General features: G+C 43.9%; 1 protein-coding gene across 1 annotated transcript in view; it reads right to left on the bottom strand.

Annotated features, from left to right (window-relative positions):
* The window catches only part of ACOXL (acyl-CoA oxidase like), a 328,413-nt gene that overhangs the window by 19,927 nt on the left and 296,438 nt on the right, over window positions 1–12,048 (bottom strand). Inside the window, exon 18 of the mRNA XM_086328295.1 lies at window positions 5,128–5,229. Coding sequence (XP_086184421.1) covers window positions 5,128–5,229 — 102 coding nt within the window. The remainder of the gene's footprint in view (window positions 1–5,127; window positions 5,230–12,048) is intronic.

Raw genomic sequence — 12,048 nt, 5'->3', positions numbered from 1 at the left:
TAAAGAAACTGCCTGCCAAGCAGGAGACCCGGGTTCGATCCCTGGGTCAGGAAGATCCCCTGAAGAAGTATATGGAAATCCACTCCAGGATTCTTGCCTGGGAAATCCCATGGACAGAGGAACCTGGCTGGCTGCAATCCACAGGGTTGCCAAGAGTCGGAACGACTTAGCAACTAAACAACAACAGTGGAGACGCAGACATAAAAAACAGACTTGTGGACACACGGGGAAAGGGGGGACGAGTGGAGAGAGCAGGGCGAGAACACACGCTGCCGCACGCAAAACGGACAGCCAGGGGGAGCTTGCTCAAAGAGCGCAGACTGGGGCTCTGCGACCACCCAGAGGGGCGGGACCGGGCGGGTGGCGGGAGGCAGGTTCAGGCGGGAGGGGACACATGTGTGCCTGTGGCTGAGTCATGTTGCTGTATGGCAGAAACCAACACAATACTGTAAAACAATGATCTTTCAATTAAAAATGCTTTTAAAATTAAAAAATTAATAATAAAAAAGAAGACACAGACACCTGTATTCAGGAAAACATACACACAAAACTCCGTCATTTTATAAAGCTGAAGTTTTTGTTTCGTTTCATCTGTTTTTAAGCAACATGAAGTTGGTTTTAGTGGAGATACACGATTGGTAACTTATTTTGAAAGATTTTCCCTCCTGAAAATGAGAGTCAGCTGATAGTTCCTCCTCAATGCTGATAATTATCTAAAGCAAAATTAGTACAAACATCAAGGTTAATGAAAACCGAAATGCGATAAGGCCCAGACAGTAAGTTTTCTAAGAACAAAGCACACGATTGTTCTAGACACACAAGTACTTAATGGCAAGTACAGAGCTCTTTTCTTGAGGGCCTTGTTATGATGGAGCCCTGGGGGCACCGTCACTAGACTGCCTTTGAGCCAAGGTCCCTCAGTGAGGGACAAAGGTGGAACCACCCCATTCGACAGTTCAGGCCTGGGGACGCTAGAACAGCAGGAAACCCGAGTCTAGAAGCCTCGCCCTCCCCTCTCCCCACCCCAGTCACAAACCAGCCTCAGCTTCCCCATCCCTACAGGGGATTAGCCGCCATTCACACGAAAGCGTGTGAATAGGGGATCATACTGGCTCCTGAAAGTGGACCAGCTCTGCTAACACTGACGCTCCAGACAAAAGAAAGCAGGAACTTATCACAGCCAGGAAAGGCTCGGGAGATTGGCTTGGTTTGTTTTTTTTTTTTTTAAAGAAATAATTTTTATTGGAGTACAGTGCTCCTGCTCAGTCACTTGAGTCGTGTCCAGCTCTTTGCAACCCCATGGACTGTAGCCCAGGTGGCGCCAGGGGTAAAGAATCTGCCTGCCAATGGAGGAGACACAAGAGACACAGGTTCAATCCCTGGGTCAGGAAGCTCCCCTGGAGAAGGAAATGGCAACCCACTCCAGTATCCTTGCCTGGGAAATTCCATGGACTGAGAAGCCTGATGGGATATAGTCCGTGGGGTCCCAAAAGAGTCAGGCAGGACTTAGCGACTAAACAACAAGAATTAACTAACGCAGACTTTATTCAGATTTATCAGTTTTTCTATGAACGTCCTTTTCCTGTCCTAGGACGCCATCCAGGTGCCACACTGCACTCAGTCACATGGCTCCTTCCTCGTCTGGCTGCGGATGCTTTCTCAGTCCCTCCTGGTTTTTCACCAACTGGCAGTTTGAAGAGTACCAGTCTGGTACTGTGTGGACCATCCCTCAGTTTGGTTTTGTGTGACATGTTTTTTCATGATTGGACTGGGGCCGTGGGTTCTGGGAAGAGAGAAGTGCTCTTCTCATCACATCGTACCAGAGGTCCACATCACTAACCTGTCTTATTACTGATGATATTAACCCTAATCATGTGGTTAACATGGGATCTACGGATTTCTCCACTGTAAAGAAACTCTTTTCCATCTCCAAACTTGATTCTTTAAAATAGAAGGAAGTTTCTAAGTCCAACTCATTACCAAGGGAAGGAAAATGAAGCTCCTGAAGGGGCCATTATCATTTGGAATTCTTTACGGAAGACTTAGGGCTCCCCTGGTGGCTCAGAAGGTAAAGAGTCCGCCTGCAATGCAGGAGACCAAGGTTTGATTCCTGGGTTGGGAAGATCCCCTGGAGAAGGGAATGGAGACCCACTCCAGTTCTTGCCTGGAGAATCCCATGGACAGAGGAGCCTGGTGGGCTACAGCCCATGAGGTCACAAAGGGTCAGACATGACTGAGTGACTAACACTTTTACTTTATCTCTTTTATCCCATTTATATTACTTGTTTAACTGTTTGCTTACATGATTACTGGCTTGTGTTTAGTTACTTTATACTTTGGGTTATAATCCAAAACTACACTATCTATTTTCTTGCTCTAAGTGTTCCAGCTTTGGCCCCTGGGAGCTCTTTCAGTAGGCTCTTTCCCATATTCCTTGGACATACCCCCACGTTTTTCTATTGCTTGAGACTTCAGTTAAACTGGACTTCAGTTAATCTTTCCTAAGTACTCCCATTTTTATGATTTTGTTCACTTCACCAACCCCAGGCATCACTATGAATAAAGCTAGTGGAGGTGATGGAATTCCAGCTGAGCTATTTCAAATCCTAAAAGATGATGCTATTAAAGTGCTTTACTCAATATGCCAGCAAATTTGGAAAACTCAGCAGTGGCAATAGGACTGGAAAAGCTCAGTTTTTCATTTCAATCCCAAAGAAAGGCAAAGCTAAAGAATGTTTAAACTACTGCACAATTGCACTCAGCTCACACGCTAGCAAAGTAACGCTCAAAATTCTCCAAGCTAGGCTTCAACAGTACCTGAACTTCCAGATGTTCAAGCTGGATTTAGAAAAGGCAGAGGAACCAGAGATTAAATTGCCAATATCCATTGGATCATAGAAAAAGCAAGAGAATTCCAGAAAAACATCTACTTCTGCTTCATTGACTATCCTTTGACTGTGTGGATCACAAAAAAATTGTGGGAAATTCTTCAAGAGATGGGAATACCAGACCACCTTACCTGGCTCCTGAGAAATCTGTGCACAGGTCAAGAAGCAACAGTTAGAACTGGACATGGAACAATGGACTGGTTCCAAATTGGGAAAGGAGAATGTCAAGGCTGCTTACTAAATGTCACCTTGCTTATTCAACTTATATGCAGAGTACATCATGTGAAATGCCAGGTTGGATGAAGCCCAAGCTGGAATCAAGATTGCTGAGAGAAATATCAATAACCTCAGATATGCAGATGACACCAGCCTTATGGCAGAAAGTGAAGAGGACCTAAAGAGCCTCTAGATGAAAGTGAAAGAGGAGAGTGAAAAAGCTGGCTTAAAACTCAACATTCCAAAAATGAAGATCATGGCATCTGGGCCCATCCCTTCATGGAAAATAGATGGGGAAACAATGGAAACAGTGACAGACTTTATTTTCTTTGTCTCCAAATCACTACAGATGGTGATTGCAGCCATGAAATTAAAAGACACTTACTTCTTGGAAGAAAAGCTATGACAAACCTAGATAGCATATGAAAAAGCAGAGACATTACTTTGCTGACAAGGTCCATCTAGTCAAAGCTTTGGTTTTTCCAGTAGTCATGTATGGATGTGAGAGTTGGACCATAAAGAAGGTTGAGAACTGAAGAAGTAATGCTTTTGAACTGTGGTGTTGGAGAAGACTCTTGAGAGTCCCTTGGACTCCAAGGAGATCAAATCAGTCCATCCTAAAGGAAATCAGTCCTGAATATTCATTGGAAGGACTGACGTTGAAGCTGAAGCTCCATACTTTGGCCACTTGATGCAAAGAGCTGACTCATCGGAAAAGACCCTGATGCTGGGAAAGATTGAAGGCGGGAGGAGAAGGTGACAACAGAGGATGAGATGGTCGGATGGCACCACCGACTCAATGGACTTGAGTCTGAGCAATCCCCGAGAGTTGGTGGTGGACAGGGAAGCCTGGCGTGCTGCAGTCCATGGGGTTGCAGAGTCGGACATGCCTGAGCAACTTGAGCAACGACAACAACCCCATCTGAGGTTCACTTGCATTTCTTCCTCATTTGAATCTCTTCCTCCACTGTGAATTTTCCCTTCTTCAAGGTTGAGCAAAGAACACCATTAATTCCTGGTGTTAGTCTCTCAGTCTTGTCTGGCTCCTCTGTCCATGGAATTTTCCAGGCAAGAATACTGGAGTGGGTTACCATTCCCTTCTCCAGGGGATCTTCCCAACCCCAGGGATCAAACCCGGGTCTTCTGTATTGCAGGCAGATTCTTTATACTGTGTGAGCCACCAGGAAAGCCCATTAACTCCTAAGTGTCCACTGAACTCTAAAATTATTCTTGTGGTCAAGTTCATTAAAGAGCTCCATTTTCTTGTGTTACTTGTGTTAATAAAGGCAGTTTTGTGTCCCGAGCTATAATAGGCTCCCTTGAATACAGAGACTGACAATATACTTGTGTGCATTTTTCAGCATCTAACAGGGCGCCTGGAAGAAAGGGGAAATCCAGAAAATGCTTCTGGATGGTTATGCTCGTCTGATGGTCCTTTTCTAGAGCGGCATCTTGGTGATGATTCGCTGGATCCATCTTCATTTCCAGGTGCTCTGCGGCTGTCATACTGAATTCCAATTGCAACCACTGACAAAATACCACCAGGCCTTTTTTCCAAATATACAGAATGACTTAATAGGCTTTGGTAAGAAGTAAGAAAATGAAAATTATTTCATACCTCTTTTTAATCTTTTTGCAACACTTTTGATTCCCTCCTATCCATTACACATTAGAAATTCACCCAACGGTGGGAGGGAGGCTCAAGAAAGAGGAGATATGTGTACACTTACAGCTGATTCATGTTGTTGTTCAGCAGAAAGGAATACAACATTGTAAAGCGATTATCCTCCAATTAAAAATTTTTTTAAAAAGACAAAACTGTGAATCACTTCCTTGTCACTTAAACTCTGAAGTGTAATATGATCACGGTAGGCAATGAAAACACATATGTGAAATCCCAGAGGCATAAAAACTCACGAGTAGAAACCACCACCAACAGATTGGCAGGAGTGTTTTCTAAAAAAGCAAAGAGCTGACAACTGAGATATGAAGGGCTTCTTCTGCACCCCGGGGGCATTCTTACCTGACGCCTAATCCTCATGCTGGTCATGGGAGTCAAATATTTATGTTCCAGATACCAGGCTCGCTCCTGGAACACAAGCTTGGTTCCATATAGCAGACAAAACTAAGGGTTGTGGGGAGAGGAAAGAAATGGAAGGACATGTTAGAAATTGCAGAATCTAAGGAAGTGAATGAGAAATAACATAATACACTTCCTAAAATCATAAAAGCTAATACACACTTAACGTAAGATGGTCACATTTAAAATTTTTTTATTTTCTATGGGATATAATTGATTAACATTGATGTGTTAGTTACAGATATATAGCAAAGTGATTCAGTTATGCCTGTATAAATATCCATTCTTTTTCAAACTCTTTTCCTATGTATGCTCTTACAGAATACTGAGTCGAGTTCCCTGTACTATACAGTAGGTCCTTGTTGGTTATCTATTTTAAAGATAGCAGTGTGTACCTGTCCATCCCAAACTCCCTCTCTGTCCCTCCCACCCAGTGCTTTCTCCCTAGTAACCATAAATTCATTCTCTAAGTCTGAAAATGGTCACATTCTGGACATGCAGTTTATGTTTTATGTTTTGAAACCACTCTATGGAGATATTTAAAGCATAGATAAAACTATAAAAAAATAATGTAACCAACTCCCATGTCTCCATCCTCCCAGTTCAACAAATATAAATTCACAGCCAGTCTTGCTTCATCTGTAATCTCTAGTTCTTTCCTATCCCAGATTATTTAGAAGCAAGTGTTAGCCACTCAGTTGTGTCCAACTCTGATCCCATGAACTGTAGCCTCTCTCCATGGAATTCTCCAGGCACGGATACTGGAGTGGGTAGCCATTCCCTTCTCTAGGTTTAGAAGCAAGGTCCACTCATAACATATTTTAAAAGATAAATGTAATATATTTGTTTGCTTTTTTCTTGATCCATGAAAGAATACTCTAAACACACATTCTGAATAATATCATCTTGATATTTTCCATTGAACATGCTGTTTAATTCGACCTTCATAAAAATAGCATTCTTCATTTGCATTTTATTTCAATATGTTTCTTCTATCATGTTTCTGAAACCTTCACACAGACCTCCTTCATGATATCAGTGGCATCCAGCAATAATAGATGAGTTTTACTGTATCAGCAAGTAATTATTTTATTTTATTTTACTTGGCCACACCATGCAGCATGTGGGATCTTCCCCAACTAGGGATCAAACCTGTGCCCCCTGTACTGGGTGCACAGAGTCAACCAATGGACCACACAGAAGTTCCAGCAAATAACTTGTGAATTAACTATTCTTTTAACTTTTCACATTTAAAAATTCCAAAATTATACAAAAGTGGAGTGGGGGCAGGAGGAGAAGGGGACGACAGAGGATGAGATGGCTGGATGGCATCACTGACTCAATGGACATGGGTTTGGGGAGACTCCGGGAGTTGGTGATGGACGGGGAGGCCTGGCGTGCTGCGGTTCATGGGGTCGCAAAGAGTCGGACACGACTGAGTGACTGAACTGAACTGAACTGAACTGAGAGACAATAGTATAAAGTACCTCCATGTTCCTGTCATCCAGCTCTAATAGTGATCCACTCATGGCCAGTCTTGTTTTATCTCTACCCACATCTGTTTCTCACTTTCTGTATTACTGTGAAGTTCAGCTGTTACTAGCTCTAGGTTGGGAGGGAAGAGAGAAGGGAGGGACTACTGGATCCTAGAAGAAAGAACTCTGTATTCAGGAACACCTTCAGAGGAGCTGTGACCTTCATCAAGGAACACAGAAACCCCAAGGTGATCTCACAAGAAGGCAGGCAAGGGGCAGGGATATTCCACCTTATTCTTCTCCCTGTCTCTGATCTCTAGGTGGGGCTTCCTGTTCTCCGAACCTAACTGGATCCAAAGGGCAAGAATTCCTCTGATGTTAGTTCAGTTCAGTCACTCAGTCGTATCCGACTCTTTGGGACCCCATGGACTGTAGCCTGCGAGCCTCCTCTATGGGATTCTCCAGGACAAGAACACTGGAGTGGGTTGCCATTCCCTTCTCCATGGGATCTTTCCAACCCAGAGTTTGAACCCATGTCTCCTACATTGGTAGATGGATTCTTTACCACGGAGCTGCCAGGAAAGCCCCATATATATGTACATATATATTCTCTTTCATCTTCTTTTCCATTTTGGTTTATCACAGGGTATTGAATGCAGTTCCCTGCGCTACAGAGTTGGACCTTGTTGTTTATCCATTCCATATATAATAGCGTTAAGCTAGTAATATGAAACTCCTAAATCTTTCCTCCCCCACTCTCCTCCTCCTTGGCAATGACAACTTTGTTTTCTATGTGTGTGAGTCCATTTCTGTTGTGTAGATAACTTCATTTGTATCATATTTAGCTTCCACAAATAAGTGATATCTATAGTATGTTTTTCTTTTTCTGACTTACTTCACTTAGTATAATAATCTCTAGATACATCCATGATGCAGCAAATGGCATTATTTCATTCTTTTTTACAACTGAGTAATGTTCCATTGTATATATATGTACCACATCTTCTTTATCCACTTACCTACCAGACTGCCATCTTTAACCAGGGTCACATCATGCTCCATGACTATTCGGCCCTATAGCTGCTCTGCCCTTCTGTCCTGAATTGTCCTCCCAATGATAGTTCGTGGCTCTGGTGTATCTGATGCTCAGAGCCACTTCTCTGGCTTTGAATTTCTGCTTTTCTCCTTGAACACAGTTCAGACTCTTCTTTGGCTAGCCTCTTTGCTTGTCTGGGGAAACAGGCATTCTTATTCTTGGTTGCCAGCAGAACACCACCTCCAAACACCATCAGCCCAGCCTTAGACCCTTAAAGAGAACCTGAGCGTGTTTCCTTTTATGTTCCAGAGATGGGAGCTCAGTGCCATAGAGGCATCCAGTTCTTCTATCTACTCTTGGAAGAACCATTGCCTATCGAGCCATTTGTTTATGTGGAACATGAATTTATGGAGTGCTGACTCTGTCAGAAAGGGGTCTTGTCCTGCTCATTTCTGTGTGTCTAGGGACTGGAAAAGGAGCTGGTAGACGGTAAGAGACTGGCTGACATCCAATTTCGTATACTTCCTGGCTATTAATCCTATAACTTTTGCTGCCTAGGGAGTAGAGCATGAACATATGAAAGTATCCAGACAACAGCTCTTAACAAGTGTAAAGATGAGTTTCACATCCCTACTTAGTCTTTCTCCAGATGATCAGCCTTCACAGACTGCCATTTTTCTCACCTTGCAGCTTCCAGCTCTTGTGCCACCTTGAACCTGGTAGCTCCTTTTAAATGTGTAATTCTCCCCTCCAAGGCATCTCACGGGATGAGCACAGGGCCCGGGTGTTTTCTCATCACTAGTGTCGGGCCACCATTGCTGTCCTGCTCTGGACTCTACACTTTTACAAGCAAGGTAAACGGAATTTGCTTTTTGACAGCCACATAATGGTTTTTTGAAGAAATGACTGAAAGAATATGATGCAAATTTGATTTACATTGAATGCTTGCTCAGTTGACACTCCTACCACGTCTTTTTCTCCACGAACTGTTTCAACCAACTTATACATACACATACACATCCCACCTACCTCTGCTACTGCTGCTGCCAAGTCGCTTCAGTCGTGTCCGACTCTGTGTGACTCCATAGATGGCAGCCCACCAGGCTCCCCCGTCCCTGGGATTCTCCAGGCAAGAACACTGGAGTGGGTTGCCATTTCCTTCTCCAATGCATGGAAGTGAAAAGGGAAAGTGAAGTCGTTCAGTCATGTCCGACTCTGTGCGACCCCATGGACTGCAGCCTACCAGGCTCCTCCGTCCATGGGATTTTCCAGGCACGAGTACTGGAGTGGGGTGCCATTGCCACCTACCTCAAGTCCCCCAAATCTCTAAGAATATCGATTCAGTCACCTCACATGCTTGTAGCATTTTACAAATTGTTAAGTCCCACCTATGTCTTTATATGTTAGAACCCAACTGATGGGTCTAAAACTTTTCATTCGAATATTTGAGAATCTCTTTAATAGACTATCATTTAACTCATATTCCTCTAGCTTGTACATAAGGATATCCTAAGGGTCTGGAAGGTGTGGGCCAAAATCAAGATATATCAAGTATTTAGTATTCCAGTAATCTGATTAAGAAAGGAAGTAAGATTAGTTTAGCAAGAGCTTGGCTTAAAGCTCAACATTCAGAAAACGAAGATCATGGCATCTGGTCCCATCACTTCGTGGGAAATAGATGGGGAAACAGTGGAAACAGTGTCAGACTTTATTTTTCTGGGCTCCAAAATCACTGCAGATGGTGACTGCAGCCATGAAATTAAAAGACACTTACTCCTTGGAAGGAAAGTTATGACCAACCTAGATAGCATATTCACAAGCAGAGATATTACTTTGCCAACAAAGGTTCGTCTAGTCAAGGCTATGGTTTTTCCTGTGGTCATGTATGGATGTGAGATTTGGACTGTGAAGAAGGCTGAGCACCGAAGAATTGATGCTTTTGAACTGTGGTGTTGGAGAAGACTCTTGAGAGTCCCTTGGATTGCAAGGAGATCCAACCAGTCCATTCTGAAGGAGATCAGACCTGGGATTTTTTTGGAAGGAATGACGCTGAAGCTGAAACTCCAGTACTTTGGCCACCTCATGTGAAGAGTTGACTCATTGGAAAAGACTCTGATGCTGGGAGGGATTGGGGGCAAGAGGAGAAGGGGACGACAGAGGATGAGATGGCTGGATGGCATCACTGACTCGATGGACATGAGTCTGAGTGAACTCCCGGAGTTGGTGATGGACAGGGAGGCCTGGCGTGCTGCGATTCATGGGGTCACAAAGAGTCGGACACAACTGAGGGACTGATCTGATCTGATCTGATCTGATAGCCATAGTGAACACAGACAGGCTCCTAGTGACCATCTTTTTCTTTCTTTCTTTTAAAACATATTTAGGTAGGTATAGCTATTTGGGCAATGGCACCCCACTCCAGTACTCTTGCCTGGAAAATACCATGGATGGAGGAGCCTGGTAGGCTGCAGTCCATGGGGTCGCTAGAGTCGGACACGACTGAGTGACTTCACTTTCACTTTTCACTTCCATGCATTGGAGAAGGAAATGGCAACCCACTCCAGTGTTCTTGCCTGGAGAATCCCAGGGACGGGGGAGGCTGGTGGGCTGCCATCTATGGGGTCGCACAGAGTCGGACACGACTGAAGTGACTCAGCAGCAGCAGCTATTTGGCTGTGACAGGTCTTACTTTGTGACATGCAGGATCTTTCATCTTTGTCACGTCATTCGAGATCTTTGGTTACAGCATGTAACCCTGGCCAGGGATCAAACCCAGGCCCCCTGTATTGGGAGTGTGGAGTCTTAGCCACTGGACCACCAGGGATGTCCTGTGACCATCTTTTTCTAATTGCTCATAAACTACTATGAATCGCTTTTTCTCACATTTTAACTTGGATTTATATCAATCTTAAATTCTATAGTTTCCACAATCATTATTTCTATCTTTAAAATGTGGACATTTGCTCATTTATGCTTTTCTGACATCTCTTTTGTCCTCTGTAGTTTCACATGTCTCACAACTGTGTCCTTCCCAATTCAGAGAGAAGACGGGAATTTGGGAGACAGGTAGGGCTGCTTTCTCTTTGCATTTATGAACATCAAAGCTTTCTTCCCCACACCAGTTATCTGTCTCCTCAAATGCTGAGTGTAGCTAAAAAGAGCCTTTGACATCTTCTGCTGCTGCTAAGTCACTTCAGTCGTGTCTGACTCTGTGCGACCCCATAGATGGCAGCCCACCAGGCTCCCCTGTCCCTGGAATTTTCCAGGCAAGAACACTGGAGTGGGTTGCCATTTCCTTCTCCAATGCATGAAAGTGAAAAGCAAAAGTGAAGTCACTCAGTCGTGTCTGACCTTCAGCGACCCCATGGACTGCAGCCTACCAGGCTCCTCCGTCCACGGGATTTTCCAGGCAAGAGTACTGGAGTGGAGTGCCATTGCCTTCTCTGTTCACATCTTCATCAGATTATTTGCAAGCCTCACGTTATACTGGGATTTGAGCATACTGACATTTATTAAATGCTACCCTTTGTATTTGTCTCTGGACAAGCATTCCTTCATCATCCCATTCCTCATTCTTATAGTGTCCTTAGACTTATGGTAATCAGGGTGCCCTCCCTACACGTCTCTTGGTTTCTTTACATGTATCTCAAATTACCCCTTCCCTCCTATGTCTATTGTACTGTCAGAATAATATTTTACTGTTCTTCTTACTCTTAAGTACATGTGCCCCTTGGAAATCTCTGTCCAAAGAATCATAATAACCAGTATTTATTAAGCATGTACTATGTGCCAGGCACTACGAGGTATTTTCCATGCATCTCATTTAGTCCTCACAATAATCCTGAATGTAGCCACAACTCCTGGGCAGAACAAATGGAGAAGCAATTTGAGGAACTGAAAAATCATAGTAGAGAGACTAGGGAAGAAGACCAGAATTTAGAGTACCACCAAACAGCTGGTGAGTCTAATTTTTTTTCCTAGTCCTCAAACTGCTTGTCCTTGGAGTCATATGCAGCAGACCAAGGATGGAAAACGGAGCCCTGAGGAACCAGAGAGTACCAAGGAGGTCATGGAGAGGGAACCCCATAAACTTGTTTATGAACTTCTGGGCTCAACCCCAGGTGTGCATACACGGATCTAATGCTCATCAGCACACAAAACACTCTGAGAACTGAACTAGCAAGTAAATGAGCTCCAGATGTCAGACTGGCCACTGTGTGGTGCGTATGTGGGACAGAGCAGAACAGAGCTGCACAGGCTTTGAGGCCAAAGTGACACTGAAACCACAGTGAACGAAAGGTGAGCTGCAACGCAGCCCAAAAGCCAGATATACTCACTGCTGAAATGAAAATA

Source organism: Bos grunniens, chromosome 11 (assembly GCF_055505025.1).
Source record: "Bos grunniens cultivar Pamir isolate PY7600 chromosome 11, Bosgru_T2T1.0, whole genome shotgun sequence".
In the NCBI taxonomy this organism is placed as follows: domain Eukaryota; kingdom Metazoa; phylum Chordata; class Mammalia; order Artiodactyla; family Bovidae; genus Bos; species Bos grunniens.
Note: the sequence above shows the minus strand (reverse complement) of the source record. Positions and strands in the feature narration are given on the sequence as shown.